We start from the raw sequence: 14555 nt of genomic DNA, 5'->3' as shown, positions 1-14555 counted from the left end.
CGACTTACAGTCGTGCGTGCATACATTTTTGTGTATGGGTGGTCCCGGGGATCGAACCCACTACCTTGGCGTTACAAGCGCCGTGCTCTACCAGCTGAGCTACAGAGGACCTACCTCTTGCATAGCTAATTGCATTCTTGCATTGTTTACTTGTGTAGGTTATAAATTAGGCTTAAAGGGAAAGTTCACAATTTTACAACTTCATATTCATCATCTCCAGCTCCACCCCAACATCAACATATGTGAAAATGGTGCGTTTCTATGTTTTGTAGTAAAAAGATAGAGGAAGATAAGTGTTTCCAATGACATCATCGGTGTGCATCGTGTGATTTTGACCAATTGTGAGTAGGCATTGCCTACTAATTGCGTACTAATTGTCGACTAATTGGTTGATGTCATTGGAAACACTTATCTTTCTCCATATTTTCTACTACAAAACATATAAACGCGCCATTTTCACATATGTTGATGTTGGGGAGGTGCTGGAGATGATGAATATGAAGTTGAAAAATGTTGAATTTTCCCTTTTAAGTCAGACACAGCAGTAGGCCTACTCCTGTTCATGGGACCTTGTTGTAGTTCCATACCTGTTATTAAAACAACCTTATTATCCAGTGTTTAACGAAGACAATAAATGTTGGTATTCATATATTATAATGACATGGTACTGTATTGTTATTCTTGTTATTATTGTTATTGTTATTGTTATTGATGTTACTTTCATGTCTGAAAGGTCATATGGACACTATTTTTGTACTTCTCTTAAAAGAATAAAGCTTCTTTAAACATGAAAATGTGTCTCCTATCCTGATGTCTTTTTTTACATACACCCGACCTAACCATACTCCTGATAAAAATTTGCATTAAAATAGAAATACAAAGGGTCATATACGGTACATCTGCAATAGGCCTAGTTTAATCGAGGAAGGTTTGTGACTGTATTCATAACTATTTATAACTGTCACGATCGTCGGGAACAGAGGACCAATGCGCAGCGTTATTTGCGAACATATTTATTTAATTAGAAAGATAACACGAACAAAACAACAAACGAAAACGTGACGTCCAAAGGTGCAACACACAAACCTATACAGGAACAAGATCCCACAAACACTGTGGGAAAACTGGCTGCTTAAGTATGGTTCCCAATCAGAGACAACAAGCAACAGCTGATACACATTGCCTCTGATTGAGAACCACACTGGCCAACATAGAAATACTAAACTAAAATGGAAAACACATGAAAACTCACACCCTGGCTCAACATACTAGAGTCCCCAGAGCCAGGGCGTGACAATAACTAGTTGTTACTAATGGCTTGTTAATTAAGGAAGAACAGTGCAGATGCAAAGTTTGGTAACAGAATGATGGCACAAACAGCACAAACTGTCATTCTGTTACCAGACTTTGCATCTGCACTGTTCTTTAAGTAAATGTGTTTTTGTAAAATGGTCAGTGGAAATTGTTAAAAGTAGTCCTTGTGCATAGAGTTGTATGGTTTGTTTAACTTTGTGATCATTGGTTTTTGTTTGACATACATTTTAAAGTGAAAAACTCAGCATCACTCTGTTACCATGGAATTGCCCAGGACTGAATGCAGATCTGAGTTCATTCATCAATAACTCTTTGGCTTCTTTGTTTCTCCCATGTATTTGTTAATGGCTTGAACAGGAGGCAGGTTCTTCATTCCCAAAACACTGGCCTATTTACACCCTGTCTGAGCTCAAGTTGTTTGGCCACCTGCCCTGTGGCTGTGGGATATTATTAGTACACTGTGTTCTCTCTTCAGGGGTATGGGAAAGAGATCAGAATGTAGATTTTCACCTCATAGAGCATGTCCTCAAGTTGACTGTGTGTGGTTGATGTGCAATCAGTGAGTCATGCAATGTGCTGTAGCATAGACATACGACGGCACCTTGTCATACAGAGTGGGGCATTACTGGGCAACACTGGGGCCTCTGCCACATGGTTTAAAAAGGGGTCTTATCTTAACAGTAAAGGTGTTCATGCAAGAGAAACGGTATATCAAGAGTTTGATGGTGTTGGATAAGAGAACAAGACTGGCCTTGTGTGGTAGTTTACAGAGACGTGCAGAACGTGGTGTTGGCTCTGTGCTTCATGATAAAAAGTCCTGTGGGAACTCCGTTTTCAATTGAGGCCCTGTCGCTCAGACCATTGAAGAACATCCATGGCAGAAGGCGGGCGGTAAACTCATACACATGCACGCATCAAAGGCCTTTCATATGATATAACCATTCTGATCACCATTGCATGTCTTCACAATCTTGAGAATAAAATGTGTTCTAATCTCGGCCCCCAGAACCAAATCAGATACTTGATTTTGGGACTGTCACGATAGTGTGTTGTAATTAGCTACTAGGGCCAAATCTAACACATGAATTGAAATGCTGCAGACTAGCCTAGTTCAGTCTAGACTCAGTCAGAGATGCTGCAGACTAGCATAGTTCAGTCTAGACTCAGTCAGTGATGCTGTAGACTAGCATAGTTCAATCTAGACTCAGTCAGTGATGCTGCAGACTAGCATAGTTCAGTCTAGACTCAGTCAGTGATGCTGCAGATTAGCATAGTTCAGTCTAGACTCAGTCAGTGATGCTGCAGACTAGCCTAGTTCAGTCTAGACTCAGTCAGTGATGCTGCAGACTAGCTTAGTTCAGTCTAGACTCAGTCAGTGATGTTGCAGACTAGCCTAGTTCAGTCTAGACTCAGTCAGTGATGCTGCAGACTAGCATTGTTCAGTCTAGACTCAGTCAGTGATGCTGTAGACTAGTATAGTTCAGTCTAGACTCAGTCAGTGATGCTGCAGACTAGCATAGTTCAGTCTAGACTCAGTCAGTGATGCTGCAGAGTAGCCTAGTTTAGTCTAGACTCAGTCAGTGATGCTGCAGACTAGCCTAGTTCAGTCTAGACTCAGTCAGTGATGCTGCAGACTAGCATAGTTCAGTCTAGACTCAGTCAGTGATGCTGCAGACTAGCATAGTTCAGTCTAGACTCAGTCAGTGATGCTGCAGACTAGCCTAGTTTAGTCTAGACTCAGTCAGTGATGCTGTAGACTAGCCTAGTTCAGTCTAGACTCAGTCGGTGATGCTGCAGACTAGCCTAGTTCAGTCTAGACTCAGTCAGTGATGCTGCAGACTAGCTTAGTTCAGTCTAGACTCAGTCAGTGATGTTGCAGACTAGCCTAGTTCAGTCTAGACTCAGTCAGTGATGCTGCAGACTAACATAGTTCAGTCTAGACTCAGTCAGTGATGCTGCAGACTAGCCTAGTTTAGTCTAGACTCAGTCAGTGATGCTGTAGACTAGCATAGTTCAGTCTAGACTCAGTCAGTGATGCTGTAGACTAGCCTAGTTCAGTCTAGACTCAGTCAGTGATGCTGTAGACTAGTATAGTTCGGTCTAGACTCAGTCAGTGATGCTGCAGACTAGCATAGTTCAGTCTAGACTCAGTCAGTGATGCTGCAGACTAGCCTAGTTCAGTCTAGACTCAGTCAGTGATGCTGCAGACTAGCATAGTTCAGTCTAGACTCAGTCAGTGATGCTGCAGACTAGCCTAGTTTAGTCTAGACTCAGTCAGTGATGCTGCAGACTAGCCTAGTTCAGTCTAGACTCAGTCGGTGATGCTGCAGACTAGCCTAGTTCAGTCTACACTCAGTCAGTGATGCTGCAGACTAGCATTGTTCAGTCTAGACTCAGTCGGTGATGCTGCAGACTAGCCTAGTTTAGTCTAGACTCAGTCAGTGATGCTGTAGACTAGCATAGTTCAGTCTAGACTCAGTCAGTGATGCTGCAGACTAGCCTAGTTCAGTCTAGACTCAGTCAGTGTCTAAAATAGGAACCTGACCCTGGATCTTATCACCTGTCCTTTCACCTGCCCACATCCCATATAGTTTTGCATGAGAGAAAGACAGACCACAATAAAACAGAAGCTGATTGGGAAACCCTCAATCTGTATCCCAAATGGAACCATATTGTCTACATAGTGCACTACTTTTGACCAGAGCCCCATGGACCCTGGTCAAAAGTAGTGCACTATATAGAGAATAGTGTGACATTTGGGATGCACACACATTGTGGCAGCAGGCCAGGTCAGTAGTTACCTAGACCTCACCTCACCACACCCAGCTCTGCCCTGCCCCCATGTTCCTGGTCCTGGTTTACAAGGGATAAGGGGAGGCTGTGGAGAAACCCTGCAGAGTTTATGGAAACTCTTATGTTTCTTATCAGACGTGTGAATGGGAGATCTGCACTGGCCGTAGGAAAATGAACTCCATGTTAACACAGGCGTGGTACAGATGCCCAAACACAGAGATGAACGGTGATGATAAAGATCTTTAAGCTTTTCACACTTGGAGTAGCATAATCTTTAACTAGCAATCAATTCAGTAAAAGGCAGTGTTGGGGAAGCTACTTTGAAAATATAGTTTACCAAGCTACCAATTACTTCACACTGAAAGAAGTTTAGCTACACTAAAACTACCCTTAAGAAAAATATAGTTTACTTAACTAAAGTTACTTTGAAAAAGTAGTTCACTACAGCCAAACTATTTCGTGAAAAATTGTCATAGACTACAAATTCCAAGAACAGATCACTTTGGGGTCATATGTTAACATAATGTGTAATTTAGCCTATTAAACACCAAAAAAATAGGTTTCAAGTGAGAATTTGGCAGGTCTTATGCACACAAAAAAATGAAATGATTGCCTACTTCACCCATATTTACTTTTCGGGAAAAAAGTAGTGTAGTTACAGTAGTTAGCTACACCATTACATGGCAAAGAAGTTATTAAAACTACTGAAAACACGACCTAGATTCGAATTTAGTTCAAGCTAATGCAAAATATAGTTAAATTACTAGTTGAACTACATGTAGTTCACTACTCCCCAACACTGGTAAAAGTGGAATTCCGTATTTGTTAGGGTTTCCCAGCTCTGTGAATTGTGGTCTATGACAGCAGATGTCAACAACATAGACACAAAGCAGACACAACCAAACACATGCTTTAAATCATGACAAACTATTGATACTGATAAAACTACTGAATAAAACCGCGTCATTCAATTTGTCATTCAATATTATAATCTCACAACATGTGTAATGTGTTGTCAACTGAGTGCTGCATAACTTGTCTCAGTAGGTCCCCTGGTGGTCAATGATAGCCTATGCGCTTTTTCCCACACCGTATTTCCAAAACGAGAATTCATTTTTGAGCCTTAACGGTTGCCATATGATTGCGCAACCTGCGCGCGGGATATTTAACAGACGTAAACAAATTCGGAGAATCATTGGAATCTGGCTAGCTAGCTAAACAATTGTTGTAGCAACTGTCATGTATATTTTGTCAAATTAACCATTCATCTACAGCAGTTATCATATCCTAACCACCCCATTGACGAGGAAAATGGTAAGTAGTTCGTTGCTAGTACGCTTGTTGTCGTAGCAGCAGTTGCTAGCTCGCTTCAGTGTATAGCCAGAATGTTGAATACAATTCCATTTCATCTTACTCTGCCGGTTGCCTTGGTGGTTGGTCCTTATGCACCGCGGAATTTGAGACACCATATCTACGAGAATCCAAACGTGGGTCTACTGCGAACAGACTGGTTTTCTGTTTCCTCACCTGACAAATCTCTGTCTTCTCTGCTTCACTTCATGTCACCAAAAAATCCTGCCTGTGCGCCATATGTGCACCATATATGCATACGCATGAGGCTTGTGGGGGAACATTTATTTTGAGGAGCAGAGAGGAAATTATTTGTGACATTAAGTTGTCCACTTCAAATGTGTATTATGTCATGACAGAGGAGAAGCCTAGCACCAAGCCAGGTTGCCAAACGGAAGCAGGGAGGAGATTCGTCCGAGGATGAGGATTGGGATACAGAAGAAGATGTAAGTTATGTTTGGGTTGATCAGACACTCATCCATTTTGACTATGATGTTCTACTTATATTTCACTGTAACGTCAAGCAGATAGGATAACACAACATGTTGTTTCAGACCAAAAGGAGAAGGAAAGGAGGAAAAGAATGCAGAGAAAGCTACATCTCTCCTTTCAGAAAGCCTTTGACACAGTTGACCAACCAGCCTGTATCATGTGTGGACAGCAATGCACACGTGAGTGGTCATTTTGAGGCATAAATGTCTTTGACAAGTGTGTGGCATGTGATCACACAAACAATCAATATAATGCTGTTATAGACATGTAATCGCCAATCCTTTGAAGTACTTTGCTCATCAATGTCTTGTCTTTACAGGAAGCCTTCATTCGAAGTATTCTCTCAAAACCTTTTAAAATCCCCATCCCCAATTACACAGGTAAGTAAATATGTCAAATCAATGTTGCTACCCTAGTTCTTCTCTATATGACTTTATCTTTAGGAACAGCCTCAGTACATTATATTACGCTGAGTAATGGATCTATCTATTACATTGGGATTGTGTTTGTTCTATAGGCTCTCTGGGGATAAGAGCACTGGGACTGAAGCGTGCGGGGGTGAGGAAGTCTCTTCACGACCCATTTGAAGACGGTGCACTGGTCCTCTATGAGCCTCCAGTGCTGAGCGCTCATGAGCTGATAAAATCAGAGAAGTGAGTTCATCCCAATATTTAGGGAGGGATTAGAAAACATGTTGATGTGAAGTCAGTAGCTCACAGTTATGGGGAGGGAGAGATTAGAAAAACATGTTGATGTGAAGTCAGTAGCTCACAGTTATGGTCTCATATCATTATAAAGATCACAGACTTTGGTGATACCTTTGCACAAAATGACATGTTGTAGTAGAACTTTATTCACATGTCTCTCTGTGTGCAGAGAGAAGCTGCCTGTACACGTTGTCGTGGATCCAGTACTTGGAAAGGTCCTCAGACCCCATCAGAGAGAGGTACAGTCTCTTTGTAAATATTGATACTTTCTGTGTCCCAAATGGCACCTTATATAGTGCACAACTTTTGACCAGGGCCCAGTGCACACTTAATTGTATTTGTGTATAGTTTTGTTTCTATTAACCAGATTTTGTTGTATTCTGTGTCAGGGAGTGAAGTTCCTGTGGGACTGTGTGACTGGGAGACGTATCGCCGACTCGTATGGCTGCATCATGGCTGATGAGATGGGGCTGGGGAAAACCCTGCAGTGTATTGCCCTCATGTGGACCCTGCTGCGCCAGAGTCCTGATGCCAAGCCTGAGATAGACAAGGCCATCGTTGTTTCACCCTCCAGTCTTGTTCGTAACTGGTACAACGAGGTGGGAAAGTGGCTGGGCGGACGCATCACACCGGTGGCCATCGATGGGGGATCCAAGGAGGAGATTGACAGAAAAATAGGTAGGTTTGTTTTGACTATTACGCATTATTCCTGTTGTGGCAATACTTTTAGCAGTTGCATGGTTGTTCCCAGGACTCCGGTTGTTCCCAGGACTCCCTGGGAAAACAGTGGCAATTGTTACTTAGTGGACTATTCAGGCTAAATAAATAAGAATGACATGAAATGTTAACATTGAACTGGGTTTATGTGCTTGACAGTGAACTTCATGACCCAGCATGGCTTGAGGGTTCCTACTCCAATCCTGATAATTTCATACGAGACGTTCCGGCTTCATGCTGAAGTTCTGCACAAAGGCAAAGTGGGACTTGTCATCTGCGATGAGGTACAGTGACGAGGAGATCTAGTCCAATATTCACAAAGTGGTGCTGATTTAGGATCAGGTCCCCACTCTTATTCATTACTTATTCATTATGATTCAAAAGGCAAAACTGATCCTAGATCAGCACTCCTACTTTGAGATGTTTTATGAACACAGTTCCTGGTTCTTAGGCTTCTGCTTTGGTTTTGGATTGATGTTATCCTCAAATGGACGATATACAAGTTGTAATACATTGTGTTAATTTCCAGACTTGATTTAACGTGATTATGTCCATAACGCCTTGTTCCTTGTGCACCCTGTAGGGTCATCGGCTGAAGAACTCAGACAACCAGACGTACCAGGCTCTGAATGCTATGAGTGCCCAGAGGAGAGTGCTGATCTCAGGCACTCCCATTCAGAACGACCTGCTGGAATACTTCAGTCTGGTGCACTTTGTCAACGCTGGCATCCTGGGTAAGCTGACACTACTTACAACTACATGGAGGCAAATGGACAAAAATCTATAAAAGGTTTATCTCAAAATGGCAGAATTTCTGACATATGTATGCTTTCTGAAAAGACGGGAGAGACACACTTTAAATTAGGTCAGTTAGATCTCCCCTTCTCTTCCTTCTAACTGTATACCCCCCAAATAAAAATAAAAAACTGTCCTCCTGTGGTTTTTGTTTCCCCTCTCAGGAACAGCCCAGGAGTTTAAGAAGCGTTTTGAGCTCCCCATCCTGAAGGGTCGTGATGCAGACGCCAGCGGCAAAGACAGGCAGGCTGGAGAGGAGAAACTCAAGGAGCTGATCAGCATTGTCAATGGGTAAACCTCACAGCCTCACACATTGCTGAAGACTTAATAGTTAGTTACATACAACTGTTGGACACAACATACAACACAATGGACATCTGTATGGTCATGTGTATTTTCAGACTATCTGCCTAATACATCTTTATGGTGATGTGTATTTTCAGACTATCTATCTAATACATCTTTGTCTGGCTGAAGCGCAGACACACATCGTACACAGCGAGCAAGTCGGTCGCTTTAGTCAGGCAAAACGTATCTGCTTTTTTCAGAATATTAGTTTTTTCAGAATAAAAATAACATAACTACTTAATAGGTCCGGGACAATACCAGTTCGTGATACTCGTTAGTATCGTGGCAAGGAAACAAAACATGAATCTTTAGGAAAACCGCCCTAATGTTGAAAACAAACATCATTATGTTGTCATCCAGAGTCACATTGATTTATTTTCCAAACTATAGCACACAATATTTTACATACAGCAGGTTTTTAAAGGACCAAATAGTTCAGTCTGCTTCGTGTTTTCATTTTTGCCATGGAAAAACTTTTGTGATACTGGTATCGTCACAGCCCTATACTTAATGTTTTTCTCTCCTTGGTGGTTTTAGATGCTTGATCAGGAGAACCTCAGACATCCTCTCCAAGTATCTTCCTGTTAAGATCGAACAGGTCGTCTGTTGCAGGTAACTCTTCCGTTTTTAATATGTATTTTTACATATTAAGATTGTATTATGTGTATCGATTGCAACTGACCACTGATAATGGTATTTCTGATGGTATTAACAAGTGTGTTTTAGTGTCACAAATAACACTCAAATAATGATGCCGTCGTTCAACTAATTGCAAGTGTATACTACCTGAATAGTCATTACAGGCGTATAGGGACACTTTAATATACAAGTTAACATTTGTATTGAAATACTATAGAATAAAAATAAGTTGATGCTGGATAGTGAACAATGCCAAAAAAGCCTTTGTGCAACCAAACTTCCAGAAGTAATCAAGGCACTCATTTAGTGGATAGATTTAAAAGCCTGTACTGTTCACGGCTTAACATTTGCATGTTTTTTGCAGGCTGACCCCCCTCCAGTCAGAGTTGTATAAACTGTTCCTGAGGCAGGCCAAGCCCTTACAGACACTGCAGCAGCAGGGCAAGATCAGTGTCTCCTCTCTGTCATCCATCACCTCTCTCAAGAAGCTCTGTAACCGTAAGTGTCCAAACAACAAATCCACTGGTGCTTTCTTATATGAATTGTCTTTCAACCTCCCGAGTGGCGCAGTGGTCTAAGGCTGTGCCACTAGAGATCCTGGTTCGAATCCAGGCTCTGTCGTAGCCGGCCGCGACCGGGAGACCCATGGGGCGGCGCACAATTGGCCCAGCGTCGTCCAGGGTAGGGGAGGGAATGGCTGGCAGGGATGTAGCTCAGTTGGTAGAGCATGGCGTTTGCAACGCCAGGGTTGTGGGTTCGTTTCCCACAGGGGGCCAGTATGAAAAAAAATAAAAATAATGTATGCTCTGGATAAGAGCGTCTGCTAAATGACTAAAAATGTAAAATGTAAATGTCTTTATTTTAGTATTGTGTTTTATTTTAATATTGGTGATGTCCTCCCTGACTTGAAACAACTTGTTTTTGGTGATGTGTGTGGATATCCATTTCTTAGATGTTTAGTTTTGCGTCAGTGTTTGTTGGTCTGTTTATATTGTGTGACATGTAATTTTTATTTTCTCCTTTTCCTCACAGACCCAGCTCTCCTCTATGATAAGTGTGTGGAGGGAGATGAGGGCTTCGATGGGGCCCTGGATCTCTTCCCTCCAGGATACTCCACCAAGGCTGTGGAGCCACAGCTCTCTGGTAAGAACACATTATTTTGTTTTAGGAATGATTAGGGACAGGTAACACTTACAGCTTGCAGATATAATTCATTACGATGCCGTTTTAATGCATTGTCATGAGCATGTACAGTATTATCCCCTTATAATGAATTATAAACACCCCATTGTTAATATGGGATCTATAATGACGTTGATCTTTCCTCCAGGTAAAATGCTGGTTCTGGACTATATCCTGGCCATGACCAGAAGCACCACTAGTGACAAAGTGGTGTTGGTCTCCAACTACACACAAACACTGGACCTCTTTGAGAAGCTCTGTCGAACTCGAAGGTAAGGGCGAAACTGACACAGGAGCTGTTACATCCATCGTTTTTTCAGTTATTCTTGAAAATGAACTTTGAGAAGGGAAAGAAACCGCTTTCTTCTTTTGATCAGATACCTCTACGTTCGGCTTGATGGCACAATGTCCATCAAGAAGAGGGCAAAGATAGTGGAGAGGTTCAACAGCCCATCTGTAAGTAGTGAACATGTTGTAAATGGCATCTTACTATAAGAGTCTGTGTGTTTTACATTTTAGTCATTTAGCAGACGCTCTTATCCAGAGCGACTTACAGTTAGTGAGTGCATATATTATTATTTTTTGTAATTTTTTCATACTGGCCCCCTGTGGGAAGTGATCATAAGTATTTACATGACATCTCTCTCACGCTCAGAGCCCAGAATTCATATTTATGCTGAGCAGCAAAGCTGGGGGGTGTGGCCTGAATCTGATTGGTGCTAATCGCTTGGTGATGTTTGACCCTGACTGGAACCCAGCCAATGACGAGCAGGCCATGGCTCGAGTCTGGAGAGACGGACAGAAAAAGACCTGCTACATCTACAGACTTCTTTCAGTGAGTAGAACAGAGAACGACAAGAGTATCATACTGAAAAGTGGTCTTTTCAAATACGTTAATTCATTAATTGGATTTATATCGCTTTTCCAAGTGCTTGGAAGGGGGGACTCACCTCATCCACCCAGGAACAGTATGGAACATGGTTTATAGTGGATGGTGGTATTTGCAATTGTGTTTTAAGTCACGTGAATGGCTGACAGTTGCTGTGTGTGAATGTGTGTTCCTGCAGACAGGGACGATTGAGGAGAAGATCCTTCAGAGGCAGGCTCATAAGAAGGCTCTGAGCAGCTGTGTGGTGGATGAGGAGCAGGATGTGGAGAGACACTTCTCTCTGGGGGAGCTACGAGAACTCTTCCATCTCAGTGAGGAGACCATCAGTGACACGCATGACAGGTACACACACACACACACACACAACCGGTACAAACACAGTTCGCAGCAGTAGGCAGAGCCCATTGACACTAATTTAAAGATAGTTGCGGTCCATTCTTGGATGTTGTTGTTGCATCCTCCCTCTTTTTGGAAGAGTTCAAGTATAATTTAAAAGCTCTTATGTGTTTGAGACTTACCTTAATCACAACAGTTGTATTTGTCCTCTGACGTGAACTATTCTGTCTCCTGTGCCCCTGCCAGGTTCCGCTGTCGGCGTTGTGTGAATGGGCGACAGGTCCGGCCCCCTCCTGAGGACTCTGATTGTACCTGTGACCTGTCCCAGTGGCAACACTGCTCTGACAAGAGGGGCCTGAGAGACCCTGTACTGCAGGCCTCCTGGGACGCTGCCGTCTCCTTTGTCTTCCACCAGCGCTCCCACGAGGACCAGAGAGGGGTCGTGTGACAGCCAGGCAGCCTGAGACAATCAGGAGTCATGGTATTGGACGAGAGGGCCTAGCCCTGAACCAAGGACGGCCAACCAGCACGTAGGAGCAACGTTACTGGACAAGAGGGCCCAGGAAAACAGTCTGTGCTGTCCTTGGGACGTCCCTACCCTAAACCGCTACCCCTTTAAATTTCAACGTGATAGGGACGTCCCAAGGATCCAGGATTGCACGGACCCTAGGAAAATGGACAAAAAAAGAGACCAGCTATTTTATGATGGGATTACTACTTATCGTGATGGATTCAGGGCTCAATCCCCCATACTCTTTTTATAAGGGTGTGTAAAAGTAATAACCATATTGAAGACCATTTTCTTCTTATGAAAAGTCAATCCTACCTGCAATTGTCCACACATCTATATTTACAGTCTGTTTTGGGTTCTATCCACAGTGTAAATGTTATTGTATATTGTCTAAATGTACTTATATTGGGTTTCTATTAAATCGTATACTTTTTCCCTTGATAGTGAACATGTTTTGTAAAGAAGTGTGACAATTTCATGTCAGGATTTATTGAACCAAGACAACTGTTAGCAATTAAACAAGATATTAACACAAAATGATCTAAGGGCTGCAGATGTTGTATGAAACATGACAATGTCAACAATAACAAAGATGCTGAGTAAAAAGGGTAACAAACAGAATCTTAAACATTGGTGAGCTGAACAAGATATAAAAGGAAATGGTGCATTTGTTATTTTACACAAAAACAATTAGGATAGAGTTCATTATTTCACAATTTGAAATGCCAAATATAAGGCCACTTTTTGTTCTTTTTGGTTTATTAGGCATGCAACAGTCTTGACTAGGGTTGCAAAGGAAGGGTATATTACTGGAAACATTTAAAGTTTTAACTACCAGAATGTACGTACTGTATCTTTCAAGGATTCTATGTAATCTATCAAGACATCTAATGGCACTTTTGGGTATTTAAAATTTTTACAGGTGTCTAATAATCTGGCCCTTTTGTGTGGCCTTATCGCATCAAATATGAAATAATTGATTATATTTTTATTTTATAGAATGACAGTTGTAAAACATTATCCTAAATATAAACCATTGGTGTTTAATGAGGGTTTCAGCATGAAATATCAATTTCAATTGTACAGTATTTCTTGCCAATGTTTTGGAATCAAACTTGTGGCAGTTGTGAAAAAAGTCAGTTTGAAGAGTTGCAGAGTTAACTGAAAATAATGGCATTGTTGAGTAGATGCTTTTTTTCATTAATTAGGCTATTTTGTCTTGAACAATATGGTCTATGTACTAGAAACACATGGACAAAAATTAATATATATTTCTTATAATATATAATTCAAGTATAAATTAGCAAAGTTACAATAGATTGTTATTACTGAAGATTCTGGTAACTGGTAAATTACCGATAACTTTGCAACCATTTACATAAATCAGTAACTTCTGAGTGTTGTAAACTGGAATAAATTGTTCCTTACAACAAAATATGTTTACAACTGACTTCAAACTGAAGCAATTTTCAGTAAACTGAGGAGTGAAACAGGGAGGCACTGTCTCGACTTGTCTTATAAGCAATGCTCATTTGATTTCCGTTGCGAAACATTTTACTACAGTGTGCCCTAATGAACACAAGATTCCCCTAGGTACAGATCTAGGATCAGCTTCCCCACCCCGACTCCCAGTTAGTTGGGTAACTGCAAAACTGACCCTAGATCAGCGCCTAGAGGCAACTTCACCATACTCCATTCACAAGAGTTAAGGCCCTGTTCACATGATGCTGATGTGGTCAGCCGTTGTTTCAGTGGTCAGGTCTCAAAGGTGACCGAGTGTGCCCAGTCTCTCAGCTCCAGGTCTCTGTCCAGTGTGTTTCTCTTCAGGGTGAGGAGTAATCTCTTGGGAGGACGGTGGGTCTCCAACTGCCTCCCTAACTCCAGCAGCTCAGCAGGTTGGACAAAGTTGGAGCCGTCAACCACAAGACAGGAAATACAAGATTCAGAATGGCTACATTCCGATTCGCCACCCTTCTCTCAAAGTTTTCAGTTGTACACTCTCCATCATGGATTTAACTGGAAACTCCCTCCTGCCAATGCTTACACCAATCCATGACGAGGAGAGTGCAAGTTAATGCACACATTGGGGGATGCAGCCCAACTCTTATAAGACAAATTAGGCCTCTTCACAAAATGGCAAAATAGCCTACGATACAATTGAAATGCTGATAATACTTACCTAATGTCCAGTTCTTTCAATATACTTGGTGAGGGTCCTGTGAACAGTTCCTCGAACACGGGCACATTTGGCTAAAGGAAGAAGGGAAAAAAATGGCTATTTTCAATTCATGCATTTATTTCAAAAAAACAAATTCATATTATCTAGAAGTGTCAGGTGCGGACATAGCAAGAAAAGTATTTACGAAACAGCTAAATCGGCCTCTTACCGAGGCGGTTTTGAGCCAAGTTGAGGGACTGGAGAGATGGAACCTTCTTGTGAAAATGAACCAGCTGTCGGACAACTTCCTTCTCATTGCATTTC

At 41.9% G+C, this 14555-nt stretch overlaps 1 protein-coding gene across 1 annotated transcript; it reads left to right on the top strand.

Annotated features, from left to right (window-relative positions):
- The first annotated feature begins 5253 nt into the window (after positions 1-5253).
- On the top strand, positions 5254-14264 carry rad54l (RAD54 like). The gene is made up of 18 exons (XM_041840242.2): positions 5254-5421; positions 5817-5903; positions 6012-6128; positions 6269-6329; positions 6467-6602; positions 6826-6895; positions 7046-7334; positions 7533-7657; positions 7957-8107; positions 8333-8459; positions 9054-9128; positions 9520-9653; positions 10188-10298; positions 10486-10609; positions 10715-10793; positions 10993-11172; positions 11405-11568; positions 11809-14264. Exons 1-18 carry the CDS (start codon positions 5419-5421, stop codon positions 12008-12010), a joined length of 2235 nt encoding a protein of 744 aa, XP_041696176.2. The 5' UTR covers positions 5254-5418; the 3' UTR covers positions 12011-14264.
- Positions 14265-14555: the final 291 nt, after the last annotated feature.

The sequence above is a fragment of the Coregonus clupeaformis genome, chromosome 20 (genome assembly GCF_020615455.1).
Source record: "Coregonus clupeaformis isolate EN_2021a chromosome 20, ASM2061545v1, whole genome shotgun sequence".
NCBI classification, from domain to species: domain Eukaryota; kingdom Metazoa; phylum Chordata; class Actinopteri; order Salmoniformes; family Salmonidae; genus Coregonus; species Coregonus clupeaformis.
The sequence above is the reverse complement of the archived record's forward strand: the minus strand, read 5'-3'. Positions and strand labels throughout refer to the sequence as shown.

Bases quoted from the DNA above. Each gene is read 5' to 3' on its own strand.
- rad54l (XM_041840242.2), top strand. The intron at 7,335-7,532 runs GTAGGTTTGTTT...TGTGCTTGACAG, and splicing joins GGAGATTGACAGAAAAATAG to TGAACTTCATGACCCAGCAT. The intron at 8,460-9,053 runs GTAAACCTCACA...TGGTGGTTTTAG, and splicing joins CTGATCAGCATTGTCAATGG to ATGCTTGATCAGGAGAACCT.